General features: G+C 48.3%; 1 protein-coding gene across 2 annotated transcripts; it reads left to right on the forward strand.

Annotated features, from left to right (window-relative positions):
• The first annotated feature begins 51 nt into the window (after window positions 1-51).
• On the forward strand, window positions 52-23,614 carry iqsec3b (IQ motif and Sec7 domain ArfGEF 3b). Of its 2 annotated transcripts, none has more exons than XM_028967438.1 (15): window positions 52-729; window positions 2,961-3,038; window positions 3,113-3,218; window positions 7,571-7,879; window positions 7,955-8,556; window positions 8,783-8,944; window positions 9,162-9,284; window positions 17,499-17,665; window positions 20,184-20,323; window positions 20,403-20,528; window positions 20,608-20,707; window positions 20,788-20,946; window positions 21,025-21,114; window positions 21,233-21,276; window positions 22,675-23,614. In XM_028967438.1, the coding sequence occupies exons 1-15, from the start codon at window positions 254-256 to the stop codon at window positions 23,089-23,091; spliced, it is 3,099 nt and encodes a 1,032-aa protein (XP_028823271.1). In that variant the 5' UTR covers window positions 52-253; the 3' UTR covers window positions 23,092-23,614. The 2 variants fall into 2 exon arrangements, with proteins under 2 accessions (XP_028823271.1, XP_028823272.1); XM_028967439.1 differs by having other exon boundaries at window positions 22,692-22,926.
• Window positions 23,615-25,564: the final 1,950 nt, after the last annotated feature.

The raw sequence follows: 25,564 nt of genomic DNA on the forward strand, positions 1-25,564 counted from the left end.
TACATGACATGGGGGCGGGGCCGGTCGTCGCTCGCTGGAAATAATCATAGACAATAGTAAAGAGTGAATAAATAAGTAAACTGAAGATTAATTTCTTCTGTCAGGGGATGAAACGGGGATGAATGTTTGGTGACGTGTGTCGCGGAGTGGTGACGTGTCATCTTCCTCTCGCATCCCAGAGAGGAGGAGGAGGAGGAGGAGGAGGACCGCGTCCCACTTTCAGCGCGGAGCGGCTGTAAAGGAGCGCGGAGCCATGGCGACGCTGCTGCAGAACCCGCTGCAGGCGGTTCTCTACCTGAAGGAACTCACCGCCATCGTGCAGAACCAGCAGAGCCTGATCCAGACCCAGCGGCACCGGATCGACATCCTGGAGCGGAAGCTGGAGGAGCTGCAGCAGGAGAACCGGCAGCTCCATCACCACCACCCACCGCTCAGGCTGCAGCTGATGCCCGCGGCGCCCAGCGGAGAGAACCGGGACCGGGGGGTCCGGAACCAGGAGGACTGGGAGAACCGGGACCGGGGGGTCCGGAACCAGGAGGACTGGGAGAACCGGGACCGGGGGGTCCGGAACCAGGAGGACTGGGAGAACCGGGACCGGGAGGACCGGAACCAGGAGGACTGGGGGAACCGGGACCGGGAGGACCGGGACCACGGGAGAAGCTGCACTGCGCTGGTCCTGCAGACGCCCGCCAGCATCAACCCGACTGGGGGACTGAGCCACAGATCTGAGTGAGAAACACACACTAAATACACGCTACACACACGCTACTACACACACCCACACAAACAACCACACACGCTACTACACACCCACTCAAACAACCACACACGTTACACACACACTACTACACACAACCACACAAACAACCACACACACTACTACACACACCCACACACAACCACACACGCTACTACACACACCTACACAAACAACCACACACACTACTACACACACCCACACACACCACACACGCTACTACACACACCTACACAAACACCACACACACTACTACACACACCCACACCACAACCACACCCACCTACTACACACACCACACACCCACCACACACACTACTACACACCCACACACAACCACTACACACACAACCACACACGTTACACACACACTACTACACACACCCACACAAACAACCAAGCATGCTACTACACACACCTACACAAACAACCACACACACTACTACACACACCTACACAAACAACCACACACGCTACTACACACACCTACACAAACAACCACACACACTACTACACACCCACACACAACCACTACACACACAACCACACACGCTACTACACACACCTACACAAACAACCCACACACACTACTACACACCCACACACAACCACTACACACACAACCACACACGCTACTACACACACCTACACAAACAACCACATACACTACTACACACCCACACACAACCACTACACACAACCCCTACACAAACAACCACACACGCTACTACACACACCTACACAAACAACCACACAGACTACTACACACCCACACACAACCACTACACACACAACCACACACGTTACACACACACTACTACACACACCCACACAAACAACCACACACGCTACTACACACACCCACACATACCATAACCTGTGCATCCATTGCCAGAGTTGAGTCCATAGCAATGAAAAGAAACATTTGTGTTTTCTTGTTGGCTCCAAGAGGCAGTAAGTACAGTGAGAATAATAGAGGACCCAGAATGGAGCCCTGTGGTACCCCCACAGAAGCGCCGTTGAAGATGAGAAGGAGTCCTTAACAGAGACGCAGAGGCTTCTATCACACAGATATGATTTGAACCATTTGAGCACAAGTAATACAGAATCATTTGCTAAGAAAATGTCATTAAAAACCCAGACTGAAAACCTGTTCAAAAAGGGCTGTAGCTGGACAGGATCAACCTTTTCAAGAAGTTTCGAAATAAAAGGTAGCTGTAACATAGGCCTTAAACTTGATAATCCAGTGGTGTCGAGACAGGGGTTGAACAACAGCAAGCTTGGGCATCACACTGGAGACGAGGCTACTGTTAATGATGGAGAGGATAAAATGCCCGAGTTAGGAATGCCTCTTTTAAAAGCTGAGGGGGGATGACGTCTAAGGAGGAACCCGAGGGGTTCATTTCAGCAAAAGGTTTCTCCACATATGAGAGACCGGCTCGAATTGATCGAACACTGCAACGTTTGGTGGTGCGATCGTGCCGGGCCGTAATTCCTTCTCCTTTTTCCATTAAAAACATTTCCATCCATAACATTTCAGCAGAGGCCTTGAACGGCACAGGTTCCTCAGAGTTAAGAATGGAATTTAGCGGGGTAAAAAGTAGGAGGGGGTTATGGGGACTTCTACATATTAAATTACAATAGAACTTTGTTCTAGCCACACACCTACTACACTACACACAAGTATACACACAGCATCGCACAAAACCTCACAGACACAACCATTCCTTTTTGTTTCTGATTTCAAGCCTGTGTGCGCAGCCATCGTTACGTAACAGACATGTCAGCGATTTACTGTTAGCACGCCACAAGACAAGTGTGTGTGTGTGTGTGTGTGTGTGTGTAGGGTGGCCTTTTGTGAATAATTTACTAACTTCGCCTCAGTATGAAACTGGTAAATTAAAACGGAAGCCAGTTTTATAACAGACGAGGGTGCGGGCTACATTTGCTCTGTGTGTGTGTGTGTGTGTGTGTGTGTGTGTGTGTGTAAGGTGTGTTATTCCCAGCAGCCCTTTCTGCACGTGGCTTCGCTGCCCCAGTTATCATCTGAACCAACAACTAATGCATGTTTGTGTGTGTGTGTGTTAGTAAGAATGAAAAATGTGAACGTCCACACACACACACACACACACACGCCTGCAGGACAGAGCAGTAAATGTTGTGATCTAGAACGCTTCCTGAAAGGTGGGTGTTCTCTTCGCAGGAGTCAGACGGTTCTCCATCAGTTCTGTTGCCCCGCCCCTGAGGCACTAGAGCAGGACGCCATTTGCTGCTCTACAAGGTAGGGGAGTGTCCAGATTGACAGCCCCGTTGCATTGTGGGTTGTAGGCGTCTGATCTGTGCTGCTTTCCTCAGCCCAGCGCTGCCCCCCAGCAGAGACGTGGAGGAAGAGGACGGCGCCGGTCACACAGGCTCCGCCCCCTGCACACACACCGCACACTACGAGCTCAAGAACACGCAGGTACCGCTGTGTGTGTGACGGAGAGACGCTGTTAACATCACTCACATTAACCCTGAGAGGAGTTGCCATGACGACTGTGACTGGGGGTTCAGAGTCAGTGTCTTGTTCCCCCTCTGGATGACGTGTGTGTGTGTGTGTGTGTGTGTGTTTGTGTTTTCTTCTTGTCCATTAGCAGCTACTGATTGTGTCAGAAGTCAGGTCTGTTCCTTCTGATCTCACACACACACACACTTACACACTGAACACATGTAGGTGTGTGTTTGTGAAATGACTGAAGTCTAATTTAGGAAGGGCAAGTCTAGAACTGTCTTGTGTGACTGCAGGAGACAGGGACAGGGGACACAAACAAGGACAGGGGAGATAAACAGGACTGTGGACATGAACACGTCATGAAAAAGAACAGGGGACCTGATCAAGGGACAGGAACGGGACTTAAACAGGGGTCATGAACGACACAGAAACAGGGGATCTGAACAAGGGGCAGGGACAAGGGACAGGGGACATGAACAGGACGGGGACAGGAATGTGGACTTGTACAGGGAAATTTAACATGTACGGGGGACATGAACAAGGGACAGGGAACCTGAATTGGGGCAGTAACAAGGGACAGGGGACATAAACATGGGGACGGGGGACATAAACAGAGGACATAAACATTCCCAAATTCTCCCATACCACCCCTCTGCTACGTTCTAAATACTGATGCTGTCCTACAAAGCCAAACATGGAGCAGCACCATCCTACCTCACAGCCCTTATTACACCTCGCACTGCACCTGGTATACTCCGAGCCTCCAGTACTGCTCGCCTGGTCCCTCCATCTCTGAAGGTACGAGGAAGACGTTCATCTAGACTCTTCTCCGTCTTGGCCCCTCGGTGGTGGAATGAACTTCCCCTCGAGGTCAGAACAGCTCAGTCACTGAGCACCTTCACACGGCAGCTCAAGACCTTCCTCTTTAGAGAAGATTTAGATTAAATTGTAAGTTTCTTGTTGTCGAACTTTGTGTACAGAATCTACAACAGAGTGAATTAAATAGATGTATTCATAGTTGGGGTCCTAGTGAACCGGAATTGATCTCTTCATCGATGGTAACTTGAAAGCACGTTGTAAGTCGCTCTGGATACGGCCGTCTGGTAAATGCCGTAAATGTAAATGCATGAAATGGACGGGAACAGGAACAAGGGACTTATACAGAACATGGACAGGGGACTTGAACGGGGAACATGAACAGGAGACAGGGAACTTGAATAAGTGCCACCGAGCAAAGCACCGTCCCCACACGCTGCTCCCCGGGCGCCTGTCATGGTGCCCACTGCTCACTCAGGGTGATGGTTAAATACAGAGGACACATTTCACTGTGTGCACCGTGTGCTGTGCTCTGTCACATATGGCAACTAATCACTTTCATCTGAACAGGGGAGACATGGGACAGGGGCAGGAACAGGGGATCCCTGTCCCACTATTATAATTTTTTATTATTTCTATTTCCCTCAGTTTTGAATGACGTCTTCAGTAAAATATTATTTGCATGAAACGTTGTAAGTCGCTCTGGATAAGGGCGTCTGCCAAATGCCATAAATGTAAATGAAATGATATTTTGTTGAAGGTGCTGGATGGTGATGATCATGGATGATGGCTGGACGGTGATGATCATGAATGATGGCTGGACGGTGATGATCATGGATGATGGCTGGATGGTGATGATCATGGATGATGGCTGGACCATCATAAACATTGATGGCTGGACCATCATGATCATGGATGATGGCTGGATGGTGATGATCATGGATGATGGCTGGACCATCATAAACATTGATGGCTGGACCATCATGATCATGGATGATGGCTGGATGGTGATGATCATGGATGATGGCTGGACGGTGATGATCATGGATGATGGCTGGATGGTGATGATCATGGATGATGGCTGGACGGTGATGATCATGGATGATGGCTGGACCATCATAAACATTGATGGCTGGACCATCATGATCATGGATGATGGCTGGATGGTGATGATCATGGATGATGGCTGGACGGTGATGATCATGGATGATGGCTGGATGGTGATGATCATGGATGATGGCTGGACGGTGATGATCATGGATGATGGCTGGACCATCATAAACATTGATGGCTGGACCATCATGATCATGGATGATGGCTGGATGGTGATGATCATGGATGATGGCTGGACCATCATAAACATTGATGGCTGGACCATCATAAACATTGATGGCTGGACGGTGATGATCATGGATGATGGCTGGATGGTGATGATCATGGATGATGGCTGGACCATCATAAACATTGATGGCTGGACGGTGATGATCATGGATGATGGCTGGACGGTGATGATCATGGATGATGGCTGGACGGTGATGATCATGGATGATGGCTGGATGGTGATGATCATGGATGATGGCTGGATGGTGATGATCATGGATGATGGCTGGACCATCATAAACATTGATGGCTGGACCATCATGATCATGGATGATGATGATCATGGATGATGGCTGGACGGTGATGATCATGAATGATGGCTGGACGGTGATGATCATGGATGATGGCTGGACCATCATAAACATTGATGGCTGGACCATCATGATCATGGATGATGGCTGGATGGTGATGATCATGGATGATGGCTGGACGGTGATGATCATGGATGATGGCTGGATGGTGATGATCATGGATGATGGCTGGACGGTGATGATCATGGATGATGGCTGGACCATCATAAACATTGATGGCTGGACCATCATGATCATGGATGATGGCTGGATGGTGATGATCATGGATGATGGCTGGATGGTGATGATCATGGATGATGGCTGGACCATCATAAACATTGATGGCTGGACCATCATAAACATTGATGGGCTGGACCATCATGATCATGGATGATGGCTGGATGGTGATGATCATGGATGATGGCTGGACGGTGATGATCATGGATGATGGCTGGACGGTGATGATCATGGATGATGGCTGGATGGTGATGATCATGGATGATGGCTGGACCATCATAAACATTGATGGCTGGACCATCATAAACATTGATGGCTGGACCATCATGATCATGGATGATGGCTGGATGGTGATGATCATGGATGATGGCTGGACGGTGATGATCATGGTTGATGGCTGGACGGTGATGATCATGGATGATGGCTGGACGGTGATGATCATGGATGATGGCTGGACGGTGATGATCATGGATGATGGCTGGACGGTGATGATCATGGATGATGGCTGGATGGTGATGATCATGGATGATGGCTGGACGGTGATGATCATGAATGATGGCTGGACGGTGATGATCATGGATGATGGCTGGACCATCATAAACATTGATGGCTGGACCATCATGATCATGGATGATGGCTGGATGGTGATGATCATGGATGATGGCTGGACGGTGATGATCATGGATGATGGCTGGATGGTGATGATCATGGATGATGGCTGGACGGTGATGATCATGGATGATGGCTGGACCATTCATAAACATTGATGGCTGGACCATCATGATCATGGATGATGGCTGGATGGTGATGATCATGGATGATGGCTGGACGGTGATGATCATGGATGATGGCTGGATGGTGATGATCATGGATGATGGCTGGATGGTGATGATCATGGATGATGGCTGGACCATCATAAACATTGATGGCTGGACCATCATAAACATTGATGGCTGGACCATCATGATCATGGATGATGGCTGGATGGTGATGATCATGGATGATGGCTGGACGGTGATGATCATGGATGATGGCTGGACGGTGATGATCATGGATGATGGCTGGACGGTGATGATCATGGATGATGGCTGGACCATCATAAACATTGATGGCTGGACCATCATAAACATTGATGGCTGGACCATCATGATCATGGATGATGGCTGGATGGTGATGATCATGGATGATGGCTGGATGGTGATGATCATGGATGATGGCTGGACCATCATAAACATTGATGGCTGGACCATCATAAACATTGATGGCTGGACCATCATGATCATGGATGATGGCTGGATGGTGATGATCATGGATGATGGCTGGATGGTGATGATCATGGATGATGGCTGGACCATCATAAACATTGATGGCTGGACCATCATAAACATTGATGGCTGGACCATCATGATCATGGATGATGGCTGGATGGTGATGATCATGGATGATGGCTGGACCATCATGATCATGGATGATGGCTGGACGGTGATGGTCATGGATGATGGCTGGATGGTGATGATCATGGATGATGGCTGGACGGTGATGATCATGGATGATGGCTGGACGGTGATGATCATGGATGATCTGTTCATCTCTCCGCAGATCGCGGACCTGGAACAGCGGTACGGCGGACCTCTGATTGCCCGGCGCGCCGCCTGTAAGATCCAGACGGCGTTCCGCCAGTACCAGCTCAGCCGGAACTTCGAGAAGATCCGGAACTCCCTGTCGGAGCGGCGGGAGCCGCGGCGCATGTCGGTCCGGCGGCACCACGTTCCGCGCGATGGCTTCTCGGCGGAGCGGGCGCTTGTGGACGGGTGTGAGCTGATGGGAATTCCACTCACGCACTCCGGTTCTAAACACGGCTGCTGTGCTGACACGCTCACACACCTGGAGGACACGTTCGGCGAGCAGGTACACACGCCCGCTGGCGCGCATGCGTGGGCCGCGACGCGGGGCGAGTGTTACAGCGTGCCTGGTCTCCTGCAGGTCCAGTCTTTGGCTCGGTCGATCGACGAGGCTCTGACCTCGTGGTCGCTGACGCAGTCGGAGGAGGCGGGGCCCGGCGGGCGTGGCGAGGTCCCGGAGCCGGAGCTGGTGATGGACCCGTCCGCCTTGCGTGCCGCCGCACACACCGCCTGCTCGGAGTCGCTGCCGCGGAGCGCCAGTAAGCTGATGCTGGCGTTCCGTGACGTCACCGTTCAGATCGATAACCGGAACTATCGCCTGTCCTCCTCGGCTCTGCTGGAGTCCGTCGCCCTCGGTAACAGTTCGGGGCGGAGAGAGGGCGGAGACCGGTCTCAGCCCGAGCCTGAATTCCCGCCTCCTCCAGTCAGCCTGGAGGGGCAGCTGGGGGAGGAAAATCGACCAATGAGGGGGGAGATGGAGCCAGAGAAGCCCGGAGTGGCAGAGAGCAGCTCTGAGCCAATCAGCAGTGGCAGCAGCACCTCCACATCAGCGCAGTCTGCCTGCGAGGCCATGGTCATCACTCTGCCCCGCCCACACTGCCAGGACACGCCCCCCTGCGGCGCCTTGTCCACTGACGTGGGTCGGAAACGCCTCTACAGGATCGGCCTGAATCTGTTCAATCTGTGAGTGAAGCGCACGTATAAACACGCACGTGTGTGGGTGTGGGTGTGTGTGGGTGAGATGTTACGTAAGAGCTGCGCTAATGGAAGTGCTGCAGCTTTTCTTCTTCTTGTCTGGGTTTGTTTGACCCTCTTTATGTGAAGAGTAATGTGTGCCGACGGGTGTGTGTTTGGGGGGGGGCTCACGTGTCTGAGAGGGTGTTCTTCCTCTCCTCCTCTTCCCTCACAGGAACCCAGACAAAGGTATCCAGTTCCTCATCTCCCGCGGATTCATACCGGACACGCCCATAGGTGTGGCCCACTTCCTGCTGCAGAGGAAGGGCTTGAGTCGGCAGATGATTGGAGAGTTTCTTGGCAACAGCAAGAAGCAGTTCAACCGAGATGTTCTGGAGTGAGTGTGTGTGCGTGTGTGTGTGTGTGTGTGCGTGTGTGTGTGTGTGTGGTCTAAAACATTGTTAACACTGATCATACTGCAGCACTGGGGATGAAGATCAATAACAATGATGTTAATTTTACCATTTAGACTAATTAAAAGTCTAAAAGGGGGAGGGGCTTGTAAGCATGATTGACAGCCCCTCCTGTCAACACGTGACATGCCTGTTGTGCAGTTGTGTTGTAGATGAGATGGATCTCTCTCAGCTCGAGCTGGACGAGGCGCTCAGGAAGTTTCAGGCTCACATTCGAGTGCAGGGAGAAGCTCAGAAGGTTGAACGACTGATAGAGGCTTTCAGGTAAAAAACAACACACACACACACACACACACACACTCATTCTCACACAATATACACACGCACGTACACACACTCATTCTCACACAATATACACACGCACGTACACACACACGGCTTGTAAAATGTGCATGCTGCTGTTGGGTGCGATGGGTGTGGCTTTGAAAGGTGAATAAAAACAGAGTAAGAACTGAGGTGTGATATTTAGATAAAACCCTTTGAAAAGTACTAAACCCCCTGCAATAATAAATCCGCTGTATTTATTAGTGTATTTATTAGCGCCTCGGGGCAGTGGTGGCCTAGTGGTTAAGGAAGCGGCCCCGTAATCAGAAGGTTGCTGGTTCGAATCCCGATCTGCCAAGGTACCACTGAGGTGCCACTGAGCAAAGCGCCGTCCCCACACACTGCTCCCCGGGTGCCTGTCATGGCTGCCCACTGCTCACTCAGGGTGATGGGTTAAATGCAGAGGACACATTTCACTCTGTGCACCGTGTGCTGTGCTGCTGTGTATCACGTGTGACAATCACTTCACTTTCACTTTCATAGTTCTGCTCTCTGTACACATATACACTGGTTCTAGACTGTAAGTACACATTAATACTCTTGCCTGTATTTATTTGGCTCACCTCTTACTACGGAAGAAGAGGAGTTTTATATATGTTGTACATGTAGTCACCATCACCTGATGACGGTGTCCGAGATTTGCAAATCAAATGAATATTTAATACATTTTACCAGTTTACGTTTTTTACGTTTACCAATCACCAAACACATTTACAAGAAGCAAATCAAACGGAAAGGATAAAGACAGGAAGTTTGTGTTTGCTGATCAATCACCCAACCAGGATTTTCAGCTCTTCCCTTGCGTTCCTTAACTCCAGTTCCAGTTAACAGTTAACAGAATGAAGTGAACCTGAGCAGCCGGTCTCAGTTTAGTTGGTTGGTAAACTTCAAGAGAATGAAAGATAATATATTGTCTAGTGGTGTTTATTGGCAAGGATCTCTTGATATTATACGTATAACAATGTATGGGTCACAATATGATTATATCATGTTATATTGTGATATTGTACATTTCGGGATATTCTACAGTTCACATGAAAATGTAGTTTTTTTTATTTCTGTCGTTTTTTTTTTATTTCTGTCGTTTTTGAGCACAAGGCGAGGTGGGAGGGAGTTTTTTTTTATTTCTGTTGTTTTTTGGCTATGAGGTGAGGTGTGAGGGAGTTTTTTTTTATTTCTGTTGTTTTTTGGCTATGAGGTGAGTGTTGTGTTTGCTATTTTCGAATAACAACGCGGACTCTCGACACGCGGTCTGCTTCTTTTTTCTTTTATTTCCGTATACCCAGAATCCCTTACAGCAACACCCACAACCTGGAACACACAAAACGCACACTGCCCATTTGCATATGTAACATTCCCCCCCCCCCAGGAGGAATGGCAACAACACAATATAACTAGGCGACCGGGGTCGACTACCCGGAACGCCAGCATAGCCATGTGGTTTATTCTGCCACGTGACAGGCTATGCCCTAACTACGTGGTGTGCTATTCAGTCACATAGTCCTTGAGGTAAGCCGGTCTACAGCGGACACGGACAGGGCGTGGTGAAGCTGCGCTCGCCCGGCCTCCAGCCTCCACTGGACAGTTCCGTGTATCATCGGGTAGGTCCTCCACTAGGTCCAAGTCACTAGCCATGGAGTAAGGGTCTACGGGGTGAGCGGTGACACCTTCTTGAGCCGGCTCGCATGCCACTTCGTACCATCAGCCAGGCGGAACGTGGCCAAGCCCAGCCGCCCCGTAATCTGCACTGGTTCAGACCAAAAGGAAAGGAGCTTGTTGTCCCGGTGAGGCCGACGAACCCTGACCCAATCATGGACTGCCAGACAGGAAGGTGTCATCTTCCATCGGCGATCAAAAGACTGCTTCATCCGGCGCTGAGAAGCCGAAACCCTGTGGCGCAGGGCCGCTGCAGTAAGCGGAGGAGGCTGTGGCCGCAGCCGGTCTAATGGAAGCTGCAGCTCCCTACCCAGCATGAGGAGAGCTGGGGAGACGCCAGTGGTGGAATGGAGAGATGATCTGTAATGAAGCAGGGTGCGCTGCAGGGCTGAGGAAAAGGCCAAGCCATCGGCCAGGTGAGCCCGAACACCGTTCTTCAAGGTCTGGTTAAACCTTTCCACACCACCGTTAGCCTCTGGGTGGTAGAAAGCAGTGTGTGTGTGTCGAATCCCCCTGTCCCCGAGGAATGTCTGAAAATCCATGGAGGTGAACTGAGGCCCATTGTCTGTTGTAATGGTGTTGGGAAGGCCCCACCTTGAGAACAGACAGTCGAGGAACTCCATGGCCGCCTGGGACGTGACCGAGCCTGTGGAGGAGATCTCGGGCCATTTTGAGTACAGGTCATAGGCAACCACTAGAAAACGCTGATGATATGGGACCCCCTGAAATGGCCCACAGATATCCAGCTGAACGTGCTGCCACGGCCCGGCCGGCCACTGCACAGGTTGCAGTGGTGGAGGTGTGGGAGGGCCCGTCTTTCCACTGACGAGACAGGCTGAGCAGTCCTTCACCGCAAATTCAATATCCCTGTCGATCCCAGGCCACCACACCCTGTCACGGCAGCGCTGCTTGACCTTTACGATGCCTAGCTGTCCCTCATGAGCCATGGCCAGGATGCGAGGTTGTAGGCTGCCAGGGATGACGGCCCTGAGTCCCCGCGCCACACAGACCTCATTCCAACAGGACAGCTCATCTTTAACCCGATGAAATGGCACCAGATCCTTGGGCACTGTGCGTGGCCACCCCTCTCGAATGCAAGTGCAAAGCTGCGATAGCACTGAGTCTTGCGCTGAAGCCAGTTGGAGGTCCTGTAGAGACACAACCTCCCGGAGTGGCCCATGAAGCATGTGGATAAGCTCTGGCTCCAGTGTATCCGTGGCTGGGCCTGGGGGAGTGTCTGGAGTGGCCCTGGAAAGGAGGTCTGCCACAACATTGTCCCGGCCGGGAGTAAACAGCGGAGTGAAATTATACTGCAGAAGCCTCTCCGACCAGCGGTGGAGCCGGAGCGGTCTGTGCCCCGTGCCTGAAGATGAGAGTAGGGTCGTTAGGGCCTGATGGTCCGTGCGGAGGGTGAAATGTCGGCCATACAAGTATATATGCCACCGCTCACACGCCCAGACACAGGCCAGTGCCTCCCGCTCCCCAACTGAATACTTCTGCTCGGCCGGAGTCAGAGACCGGGAGGCAAAAGCAATGGGGCGCTCAGAACCATGTTGGCACTGAGAAAGGACGGCACCTAGCGCTACACCAGACGCATCACAGGTCAGAAAAGTGGGGCATGACAGGTCAAAGTGAGCAAGCACCGGTGGTGAGGTAAGCTGGGCCTTTAGCTGACGGATGGCTGAGGAGCAGGCTGAGGACCAGGCCCATGGGGCTCCGGTTTTCAGAAGCGCACGCAAAGGGGCTGTAGTGGCAGAGTATTGAGGGAGAAAACGCAAGTAGTATGCAGTCATTCCAAGAAAGGATGCGAGCTGGGCTGGGCTGGAGGGCTCAGGGAGACGTAGAACAGCCTCCACGTTAGAATTTAAGGGTGTGATGCCCTCTCCAGACAGGCGAAAGCCCACAAAATCGACCGCTGGCACAGTGAAGACACATTTGTCCCCATTCAGCGTAAGATTGTGACCTGCCAGGATCTTGAAGACGCGGTCCAGGTGCTCATCATGTGATGCGAGGGTTGGACCATGCACCACAATGTCATCCAGATAAATCACTACCCCCGAAACTGCAGCAAAGATGGTGGACATGATTTTCTGGAAGCAGCTAGGGGCAGAGCTGAGACCGAAAGGCATCCTAGTATAGCGGAAGACGCCCATGTGTGTGACAAAAGCGGTCAGGTTGCGGCTCTCGGGATGCAGCGGAACTTGGAGATAACCCTGTCGAAGGTCTAGTTTGGAGAAGACAGTAGAACCATGGAATTTAGCAGGCAGCTCCTCCACAGTAGGCAGCGGGTACTTGTCAGGGACAACTGCTGTGTTGACCGACCTTAGATCCACGCACGGCCGGAGAGTCCCAGACTTCTTCCGTGCCAGCACCAGGTTGGAGACCCAGGGTGAAGCATCAATCCGCTCAATTATGCCCAGCTCGAGCAGGTTGTTGAGTTCCGCAGTGACTTCATCACGAAGAGCCAGAGGAAGGCGGCGCAATGGCTGAATGACCGGTCGCACGTCTGGTTTGAGCAAGGGCTGGTGGTTAAATGCGGTGAGGCAGCCCAGGCCAGTGAACAGAGAGGGCCAGCGTTGCTGCCAGGGTGAGCCCACCGTGAGAATGGTGGCACCATCCACATCCATCAGTGAAAATCCCAGACTGCTGAACAAGTCCAGACCCATTAGGTTAGCCCCGTGGCATGAGACGTGAAAAGTAAAAGACGGTAAAGTTACACTCTGATACTGAAGTGGTAGGGAAACTGTGCCTACTATGTCTATTTTGGAATTCCCATACCCACTCAGGAGCTCACAGTCAGGGTGGAGTGTATGATGGGAAAAAAACTGCTTGACAGTGGACAGGTTCAGCAAGGAGCATGAAGCCCCTGTATCCAGCAGCAGTGGCAGTGGAACACCATCCAGCCGCACCACACACGTTTTAAATGGGGGAGATGCTGCAGTAACAGAGTGAATAGTAGTAGGTGGCGCTGGAGAAGATGGCCTCTGAGGGCGGCTGGATGCGGCTGAACGGCAAACATGGGCGAAATGGTTACGTTTCCCGCATTGTGAGCAGGTTTGGCCATTAGCCGGGCAGTTCGGCGCCCTGGTGTTATGCGTGGAGGATCCGCAGTTTCCACACGGGCGGCGGGTGGACGCGCCGCGGCGAGCGGCATAGTTTACGGGGAGGCCGTGGTCAGGTGTGTCGTCTGGGAGCGCAGGCGGCTGGACAGTAAGTGTGGGCACTGCGGGCTGAAGAGAGGGTACCGGCGCCAGGCGAGATGCTAATTCGGCTGCTGACTCCATCTGAAAAGCCAGTTCCACAGCTTTGGCGAGCGCGAGGTCGTCCGAGGACATAAGTAACTTTTCGCGGATTCTGGGATTGTTTGTATGCTCTGCCAATTGATCCCGAATGAACTCGTCTTCCATTGTTCCAAACTTACAGAAACTTGCCAGCCCCCGCAGGTCCATCACGTAATGGTGAACCGACTCGCCCGGTTGCTGCCTCCTCTGGCGAAAAACTACGCGGCGCAGGATAACGCTCTGTGGGGCGGCGAAATGCGCGGCCAATTTTGCGACGCCGTCCGCGTACGTAGTGCCGGCTCCCAGGGTCCTGAAGACCCGCTGCCCTTCCGTGCCCAGGTTATGGAGCAGCAAGGCTCGCAGACGCTGGTCTGGAGAATCCGCGAGGCCGACGGCCGTGAGATACGTCAAAAAGGATTCAAACCAGCGGTCCCAGGGCACCGGCGGCTCGCCGGGCAAAGCCAGAAAAGGAGGTGGAGGAGGTAGAAAAAACTCCATCCTCGTCGCCAAATGTTGTGTTTGCTATTTTCGAATAACAACGCGGACTCTCGACACGCGGTCTGCTTCTTTTTTCTTTTATTTCCGTATACCCAGAATCCCTTACAGCAACACCCACAACCTGGAACACACAAAACGCACACTGCCCATGTGCATATGTAACAGTGAGGTGTGAGGGAGTTTTTTTTATCTCTGTCGTTTTTTTGTTTCTGTAATTTTTGAGCACAAGGCGAGGTGGGAGGGAGTTTTTTTTTTTATTTCTGTCGTTTTTTTTTCATTTCTGTCGTTTTTGAGCACAAAGCGAGGTGGGAGGGAGTTTTTTTTTTTATTTCTGTCGTTTTTTGGCCATGAGGCGAGGTGGGAGGGAGTTTTTTTTTATTTGTGTCGTTTTTGAGCACAAGGCGAGGTGGGAGGGAGTTTTTTATTTATTTTATTTCTGTCGTTTTTTGGCCATGAGGCGAGGTGGGAGGGAGTTTTTTTTTTCTGTCGTTTTTGAGCACAACGCGAGGTGGGAGGGAGTTTTTTTTTATTTTTATTTCTGTCATTTTTTGGCCATGAGGCGAGGTGGGAGGGAGTTCTTTTTTTTTATTTCTGTCGTTTTTTTTTTATTTCTGTCGTTTTTGAGCACAAGGCGAGGTGGGAGGGAGTTTGTTTGATTTCCGTCGTTTTTCTGGCCATGAGGCGAGGTGGGAGGGAGTTCTTATTTTTATTTCTGTCGTTTTTTTTTATTTCTGTCGTTTTTTAGCGCAAGGCGAGGTGGGAGGGAGTTTTCTTTTTTATTTCTGTCATTTTTGAAAACGAGGTGGGAGGGAGATCTTTTTTTTTTTCTGTCGTTTTTTTTATTTGTGTCGTTTTTGAGCACAAGGCGAGGTGGGAGGGAGTTTTTTTTATTTTTATTTCTGTCGTTTTTTGGCCATGAGGTGAGGTGGGAGGGAGTTTTTTTTTTTTTATCTCTGTCGTTTTTTTTGTTTCTGTCGTTTTTGAGCACAAGGCGAGGTGGGAGGGAGTTTTTTTTTTTTTTTTTCTGTCGTTTTTTTTTATTTCTGTCGTTTTTTTTATTTCTGACGTTTTTGAGGTTTCTGTCATTTTTCTGTCATTTTTTGGCCATGAGGCGAGGTGGGAGGGAGTTTTTTTTTTTATTTCTGTCATTTTTTTTATTTCTGTCGTTTTTGAGCACAAGGCAAGGTGGGAGGGAGTTTTTTTTTTATTTCTGTCGTTTTTTTGGCCATGAGGCGAGGTGGGAGGGAGTTTTTTTTCTGTCATTTTTGAGCACAAGGCGAGGTGGGAGGGAGTTTTTTTTTTTTTTTCTGTCATTTTTTGGCCATGAGGCGAGGTGGGAGGGAGGTTTTTTTTTATTTGTGTCGTTTTTGAGCACAAGGCGAGGTGGGAGGGAGTTTTTTTTATTTTTATTTCTGTCGTTTTTTGGCCATGAGGCAAGGTGGGAGGGAGTTTTTTTTTTATTTATTTCTGTAGTTTTTTTTTATTTCTGTAGTTTTTTTTTATTTCTGTCATTTTTGAGCACAAGGCGAGGTGGGAGGGAGTTTTTTTTTTTTCTGTCGTTTTTTTTTTGGCCATGTTGCGAGGTGGGAGGGAGTTTTTTTTTTATTTCTGTCGTTTTTTTTTATTTTATTTGTGTCGTTTTTGAGCACAAGGTGAGGTGGGAGGGAGTTTGCTTGATTTCCGTAGTTTTTTTGAGTGTGAATCGAGGTGGATGGGATCCAGCGTACTTTGTTCTTTTGTGTTGATAGGCTTTGGTTGTTGCCGTACTGTGTTTGGAGGGTTCTTGTTGAAATGAGCTTGTAAATTAGTTGTGTTGCCTGAATATTTCACAGAAGCGTGACAGATTGCAAATTGTGTTTCCTTTATCCAAGTCTACACTACCTGCTTTATTTTTACACATTGAATGAGCCACTATAATGACAATCGCTCTATGTGTCATGTTTTGTGATTTCGCTCTGCCCGAAATACACAGCGCCACCTAGAGGAGCGGAGGTTGTAGTTGCATGCTGACTCTCACCTCTGCTGACTTCACTAAAGAAAACGCTCAATGTCCCTTCCCATTGGACTAAATGTGTATACAAAAAATTTATATTTTGTGTCCCTGTATCAATACAATATCACCACATAAAATATTGTGACTTGTTGCTATATCAATATTTTCAAATAACCCTAATATTGTCGCTTCAGTCGATATAATATAAATTGCATTATTTTGCATTCATGTAATCGCATGATCTGACATTGTGTATGTGGTTACCTAGTAAGAGGCAACAGACCTCGAAGTTGTGTATTTTATTGTGTAGTTATTGACAGTGTAACTCATTAGCTACAGTGTTTATTGTATCTGTCAGATTCATTAACTGTGTGTGACCATTAGATGTGTTTCGTAATGATGTTCTGTTCTGCGGTGTATCGCTGATCATGTGACTGTCATGAATATATGATTAGGAGTGGCACTAAAAATAGACACAGCGCAGGCTGTCACTTCACACAGACACTGATAAAGCATGTCTGATGAGACTGTGTTTGTGTGTTTTGTGTGTTCACTTCTCACATATGATTTCCTACAAATAAAAACAAACAGCTGCCTCACAGCCTTCCATCTGCTCGCTCTCTCTCTCTCTCTCTCTCTCTCTCTCTCTCTCTTTCTCTCCTCGTCTGTCTCTTGCAGTTTTCCACTGACGTGTATTATTTATGAATAATTGATATCTTTCTGCAGCCAGCGCTACTGCATGTGCAACCCAGACGTAGTTCAGCAGTTCCATAATCCCGACACAATCTTCATTCTGGCCTTCGCCATCGTGCTCCTCAACACAGACATGTACAGCCCCAATATCAAACCTGAGCGCAAGATGCTGCTGGAGGATTTCATACGCAACCTCAGGGGTGAGAGCAGAATCCTTCATTAATACAACAAGACACATTATCCATCATTAATCAGCCCACCCATCCTACCATACACCTCTGTAATCTACACTGATCTACCTAGATCATGTTCTACCACCCTACCTGTTCACCATACACCTGGTGTACCTACTCCTTCTGTAATCTACACTGATCTACCTAGATCATGTTCTACCACCCTACCTGTTCACCATACACCTGGTGTACCTACTCCCTCTGTAATCTACACTGATCTACCTAGATCATGTTCTACCACCCTACCTGTTCACCATACACCTGGTGTACCTACTCCTTCTGTAATCTACACTGATCTACCTAGATCATGTTCTACCACCCTACCTGTTCACCATACACCTGGTGTACCTACTCCCTCTGTAATCTACACTGATCTACCTAGATCATGTTCTACCACCCTACCTGTTCACCATACACCTGGTGTACCTACTCCCTCTGTAATCTACACTGATCTACCTAGATCATGTTCTACCACCCTACCTGTTCACCATACACCTGGTGTACCTACTCCCTCTGTAATCTACACTGATCTACCTAGATCATGTTCTACCACCCTACCTGTTCACCATACACCTGGTGTACCTACTCCCTCTGTAATCTACACTGATCTACCTAGATCATGTTCTACCACCCTACCTGTTCACCATACACCTGGTGTACCTTCTCCCTCTGTAATCTACACTGATCTACCTAGATCATGTTCTACCACCCTACCTGTTCACCATACACCTGGTGTACCTACTCCCTCTGTAATCTACACTGATCTACCTAGATCATGTTCTACCACCCTACCTGTTCACCATACACCTGGTGTACCTACTCCCTCTGTAATCTACACTGATCTACCTAGATCATGTTCTACCACCCTACCTGTTCACCATACACCTGGTGTACCTACTCCCTCTGTAATCTACACTGATCTACCTAGATCATGTTCTACCACCCTACTTGTTCACCATACACCTGGTGTACCTACTCCCTCTGTAATCTACACTGATCTACCTAGATCATGTTCTACCACCCTACCTGTTCACCATACACCTGGTGTACCTACTCCCTCTGTAATCTACACTGATCTACCTAGATCATGTTCTACCACCCTACCTGTTCACCATACACCTGGTGTACCTACTCCCTCTGTAATCTACACTGATCTATCTAGATCATGTTCTACCACCCTACTTGTTCACCATACACCTGGTGTACCTACTCCCTCTGTAATCTACACTGATCTACCTAGATCATGTTCTACCACCCTACCTGTTCACCATACACCTGGTGTACCTACTCCCTCTGTAATCTACACTGATCTACCTAGATCATGTTCTACCACCCTACCTCACCATACACCTGGTGTACCTACTCCCTCTGTAATCTACACTGATCTACCTAGATCATGTTCTACCACCCTACCTGCTCACCATACACCTGGTGTACCTACTCCCTCTGTAATCTACACTGATCTACCTGATCATGTTCTACCACCCTACCTCACCATACACCTGGTGTACCTACTCCCTCTGTAATCTACACTGATCTACCTAGATCATGTTCTACCACCCTACCTGTTCACCATACACCTGGTGTACCTACTCCCTCTGTAATCTACACTGATCTACCTAGATCATGTTCTACCACCCTACCTCACCATACACCTGGTGTACCTACTCCCTCTGTAATCTACACTGATCTACCTAGATCATGTTCTACCACCCTACCTGCTCACCATACACCTGGTGTACCTACTCCCTCTGTAATCTACACTGATCTACCTGATCATGTTCTACCACCCTACCTCACCATACACCTGGTGTACCTACTCCCTCTGTAATCTACACTGATCTACCTAGATCATGTTCTACCACCCTACCTGTTCACCATACACCTGGTGTACCTATTCCCTCTGTAATCTACACTGATCTACCTACATCATGTTCTACCACCCTACCTGTTCACCATACACCTGGTGTACCTACTCCCTCTGTAATCTACACTGATCTACCTAGATCATGTTCTACCACCCTACCTGTTCACCATACACCTGATGTACCTTCTCCCTCTGTAATCTACACTGATCTACCTAGATCATGTTCTACCACCCTACTTGTTCACCATACACCTGGTGTACCTACTCCCTCTGTAATCTACACTGATCTACCTAGATCATGTTCTACCACCCTACCTGCTCACCATACACCTGGTGTACCTACTCCCTCTGTAATCTACACTGATCTACCTAGATCATGTTCTACCACCCTACCTGCTCACCATACACCTGGTGTACCTACTCCCTCTGTAATCTACACTGATCTACCTGATCATGTTCATTTTGCTTGCATGCTCCATTCCTTCATGCTTCTTATAAATGCTTCATAATGATTGTATAAATAAATCATGCTTAATATTCTAAAAATTAAGATGAAGGTTCTCCTCACCTTTTGGATTCAGTTGTATATTGGGCTCTACATTATTTCTCTGCCCTCAGGGGTGGATGATGGAGCTGACATCCCAAGGGAGATGGTGGGTGGTATTTATGAGCGCATCCAACAGAGGGAGCTCCGCTCCAATGAGGATCATGTGACTTACGTCACCAGGGTGGAGCAAAGTATTGTGGGAATGAAAACAGTAAGTCAATGAGCGATTCATCTCTGAGAGAGTCTGATGTTTCGCTGGAGATGTTTTCTGAATGAAGGTCTTTTCTCAGATCCTGTCTGTTCCTCACCGCCGCCTGGTCTGCTGCAGTCGACTCTATGAGATCTCTGACGTCCACAAACCACAGAAACAGGCTGCACATCAGAGGGAGGTGTTTCTCTTCAACGACCTCCTCGTGGTTAGTTTGTGTGTGTGTGTGTGTGTGTGTGTACATTTCCTGAAAATGTGTGTGTTTGACTGTGTGTCACTATGATCAGATACTGAAACTTTGCCCCAAGAAGAAGAGTTCTGCTACCTACACGTTCTGCCGGGCGATGGGGCTCCTCGGGATGCAGTTTCAGCTGTTTGAGAATGAGTGTAAGATCTCCATCACATCATGTTCTGGATGTTTTTACTGAGCACATGTTAATGGTGTGTGCGCGCATGTGTGTGTGTAGATTATCCACATGGGATCACCCTGGTGTCTCCGTTCTGCTCTGAGAAGAGGCAGGCTGTGAGTTTCAGCACCCAGAGCGCCCTGGAGCTCATCAAGTTTGTGGAGGACCTGAGAGAGAGCATTGCTGAGGTGGCTGAGATGGAAAACATCCGCATTGAGTGTGAGTGTCAGTGTGTAAAGACAATTAGCAGATTCTGTAGATCCTGGATTTGATCCTGACCTTGACTGTGTTTCTCAGGGGAGCTGGAGAGACAGCAGGGCCACAGGAGCCCAACTAGAAGCAGCTCAACTCAGCTAGAAGTTCATCCTGGAGATGGACCACCTACTGGTAAACACAGACACTCATACACAACTGAATGACAGCAATGATGATGGTGTTGAATCATCAGTCATTTGACTGAAAGACAGATAAATAGTTTTATTCTGATTCTACTTTAATTCCACAGGAAACCATGAATATTATGACAAAGCTGGCAACAATACAGTAGAGGCAAGTATCACTAATGTGTGTTCTACTGTGCGTCTGTGTGTGTGTGTGTGTGTGTGAGAGAGAGAGAGAGAGAGAGATATAAGCAGGCTAGATGAAGACAGTTGAGTGTTTTGGTGGTGAGATGAGATTCCACTCCAAACCCCTTCGTGAGCAGTAGGACACTGTGTTCCTGTCTCAGGCCACCTTATTTACTGGCAGCAGACAAATCACCAGATGGATTCAGTAATGAAGAGCTCCTCCCCTTCAGGCCTAATAGGGAAAACTCACATACACACTATGATGCTAAAAGCCAAGGGTCATAATTCATTGGATAGTAAAGATGTTGGTATGCTCATGAAGGTGATAGTGGAGGAGTTGGGTTAGATAGTTTTGTATGGTCAAGAAGGTGATGGTGATGAAGGTTTTTGAAGGTATGATGATGGTAGAGGTGTTGGATTGGATAGTTAAGATGTTTGTATGGTCATGAAAGTGATGGTGGTGGAGGGTTTTGAAGGTGATGATGGTGGAGGTGTTGGGTTGCATAGTTAAGATGTTGTCTACTCATGAAGGTGATGGTGGTGGAGGTGTTGGTTAGGATAGTAAAGATGTTGGTATGCTCATGAAGGTGATAGTGGAGGAGTTGGGTTAGATAGTTAAGATGTTTGTATGGTCAAGAAGGTGATGGTGATGAAGGTTTTTGAAGGTATGATGATGGTAGAGGTGTTGGATTGGATAGTTAAGATGTTTGTATGGTCATGAAAGTGATGGTGGTGGAGGGTTTTGTAGGTGATGATGGTGGAGGTGTTGGGTTGCATAGTTAAGATGTTGTCTACTCATGAAGGTGATGGTGGTGGAGGGTTTTGAAGGTGATGATGGTGGAGGTGTTGGGTTGCATAGTTAAGATGTTGTCTACTCATGAAAGTGATGGTGGTGGAGGGTTTTGAAGGTGATGATGGTGGAGGTGTTGGGTTTCATAGATAAGATGTTGTCTACTCATGAAGGTGATGGTGGTGGAGGTGTTGGTTAGGATAGTTAAGATGTTGGTATGCTCATGAAGGTGATAGTGGAGGAGTTGGATTGGATAGTTAATATGTATGTATGGTCATGAAAGTGATGGTGTAGGGTTTTGAAGGTGATGATAGTGGAAGTGTTGGATTGGATAGTTAAGATGATTGTATGGTCATGAAGGTGATGATGGTGGAGGTTCTGGATTGAATAGTTAAGACCCTGATTGTAAGGCGTCCTGGATAAGGGCATGTGGTAAATAGAGTAAATGTAAATGTGTGTGTGTGTGTGTGTGTGTGTGTGTGTGCTCTCTCTCGTCGCATGGCTTTGCTGTGGTCGACCCCAGAGGGCTGTGTGTGAGCGCTGCTGATGGCGGTGGATAACGCTTCGTGCTTCTGACTGTTTCTAAACTAGGTGTCAATTCACAACAGGCTCCAGACGTATCAGCTGGCCTCAGCCCCACCCCCCTCTCCCCGAACCACCGCCACTGGAGACCTCCCCCTGGTCGCTCTGCCTAGCCCCTCCCCTCTGGACACTCTCATTCAGTGCCAGCAGATTGTTAAGGTCATCGTCATGGATGCCGCGGGAAGAGGACACGTAGAGACCTTCCTGAGTCATAGCCCCGCACAACGGCTCATCCAGTCAGCCGTCACCACGCCCTTGCGGTTGAGGGAAGGTGTGGTCGAGGGGAAGACTGGCAGCCGACCGCCCCTGCCTCCACCACCCCCTCCTTACCACCACCCCCACCAGTTCTGCCCCCCCACGCCCCCTCCACAACACCACCTGCTGAGTAGACGCAGGTACTCAAGTGGCACCCGCAGCCTGGTATGAGCAATCACACACACACTTATACACACTCACACACTGCTGGAGACAATAAAGGGGAGACTTCAACCACACAGTGTACCTCAAGTCAGTCACGCGTCTGTCCACTTAGGAAGCAACACTGACTGACGATCAAGTCCATGTGCTGCTGTGCAAATGGAATAGACAACAGGTCGAAATTAAAGGCAATTAGTAAGACGTCCCCAATAAAGGCGTGGTCCTGTAGGTGGTGACCACAGACCACTTCTCAGTTCCTATGCTTCCTGGCTGATGTTCTGGTTACTTTTAAATGCTGGAGGTGCTAGACCTTGCTGGACCTCATGTGGCTGGAGTGTGTCAGCAGTTCCTGTAAGATGAACGCAATGCGGACTGGTACGCCCGTTCTCCAGACCTGAATTCAACTGAGGACATCTGGGACATCATGTCTCACTCCATCCTGGGAGGAGATCCTGTTTTAAGGACATTAAAGGCTGAGGGTGTGTTTTTTTGGGTTGATAAATTTGATTTCCACCAATAATTTTTGTGTAAATTTATTGTCAGTACATTCGACTATGTAAAGAACAAAGTATTAATAAGAATATTTCAACCATTCAGATCTTTTATGTCTTATTTTTGTCTTCCCTTATTTTTTTCAGCAGTGTATACACACACACACACACACACACACACACACACACACACTCATAGTCATACATACACTGCACCATGTGGGGATAATATTTATAAAGATCATTTTATTAAATCCTCTCTGATTTTGATTCTTTAAAAATGTTTCCTTGTGCGGTCATGTGCCTGCGGGAGCCCTTATCTCCACTGTCAAAAGGGGGCGCTCTTCTTATTCTAAAAAGATCAGTCTGCTTCTCCACTCCTCTACTGGCTGATCAAGTGACAGCGTTGTCATGGCGTTGTGAGGGTAAAAATATTAAATGGTAATTTTACTGTGACCTTTTGCTCAGGAAACCAAAAATAACTAAATTAATCTTACACGTGGAACAGGATTTCTGGATTCATATTTAAACTGAGATGTTCTCTATTTTCTTGTTAAATGTTGATATTAGTGCATGGGTTTAATGCATTTAAGTGTGATGAGAGCACATTCCTAAAAATGTTCTATTTTTGATGTGTTTCTGTTTTTTTTTTTTTTTTTTTTATACTCTTGACTGTTGGAACAAGAGGAACTGTGAGTGTGAGCAGGATTTCATCTTTTTACTGCTAGCAGTGTGGTTTTGTCCTGTTGGTTTGACTCATATTATTGACCTGTACTTATGGAATATCAAATGAAATATTTATTTATGATTAATCCCAGCTGCACCGTGATCTAGCCATTAGAGATGCCGTATATATATTTAATATGAGCGCACAGAGTCAATATTTAGATTTAAAATTTTTAAAGTGATTTAAACATGAACTGTGAGTTCATTCTGTTCACAAAGCTTTTATAACCACACACTCACACACACCGTAGTCATTATATCAGATGTTATCTACACACACACACACACACACACACACACACACACATCAGATTTCATTGCTGAAGTCAGGACTGGTTGTGGATGAATGACGACGGATTTTAGGTGGAACTTATGCAGGTTTATGGGGGAAATAAAAAGATTTGCCTGGTTTCCAGTTGCCCTGACTTGTCTTGATTTGAATCTGTGTGTTTGTGTGTGTAGATGTGTGTTATCTGGTGTAATAAACACACATTGCTTGGTTACTTCTGATGAAAACCGCCACTGACTGTTCAAAAGACCAGATTTTATGTTCAGAAAAATAAAAAGGTTTTTCGAATCAGAGCTCACCAGTGTAGATTTTTTTGTGTGTGTGTCATGGTTTATTTCAGCATTCTACAGATACAGATACATACAACAAAATTCATTAATTAATCACATATTTTGCTATCATGATTAATTTTGAAGACTAAAGCTGCTTTTATTGGATTCCACTGCAACACATAATTCTTATGTAACTTTCATCCACTGCTCTTTCCTTCCTTGGTATGTGTGTGCTCTGTCACACACTGCCACCTGCTGGTGTGGTGGAGCCACTGCACTGAATCAGGCCTCAGGGCGGTGAAGAGAAACGTGGACGGTGGTGATAACAGGTCTCACTGCGGCTTGGTTGATCTTGATGGACGGTGTTTGGGTTCTTCTCCAACACTCTGAAATGTGAAGCTGGAACAGTTTTGTCTTTGTCCCAGATTGCTTGAGGTGGGCTTTATTCCCTCTAATCCACGGATATCAGAACCTGGGAAAGGAGGGAGTGTGTGTGTGTGTGTGTGTGTGTGTGTGTGTGTGTGTGCGCACACGGTTGTAATTTTACTTCTACACAGGTAATAACATTATCTGACCAATCTACAAGTCACTCACAAAAGAGAAGTGACCCCTCCTCCTCTCACAGTGGACGCCGCCCTTCTCCTGCACTCAAGTGAATTGCAGCTTGTTCACGTCTCCTGATGTTTATTAGGGGTGAAGCGTAA

Source organism: Denticeps clupeoides, unplaced genomic scaffold, assembly GCF_900700375.1.
Source record: "Denticeps clupeoides unplaced genomic scaffold, fDenClu1.1, whole genome shotgun sequence".
Lineage (NCBI taxonomy): Eukaryota > Metazoa > Chordata > Actinopteri > Clupeiformes > Denticipitidae > Denticeps > Denticeps clupeoides.

Bases quoted from the DNA above. Each gene is read 5' to 3' on its own strand.
- iqsec3b (XM_028967438.1), top strand. From the start codon at position 254: ATGGCGACGCTGCTGCAGAACCCGCTGCAGGCGGTTCTCTACCTGAAG. The intron at 730-2,960 runs GTGAGAAACACA...TTCTCTTCGCAG, and splicing joins GGACTGAGCCACAGATCTGA to GAGTCAGACGGTTCTCCATC. The intron at 21,115-21,232 runs GTAAACACAGAC...TTAATTCCACAG, and splicing joins TGGAGATGGACCACCTACTG to GAAACCATGAATATTATGAC.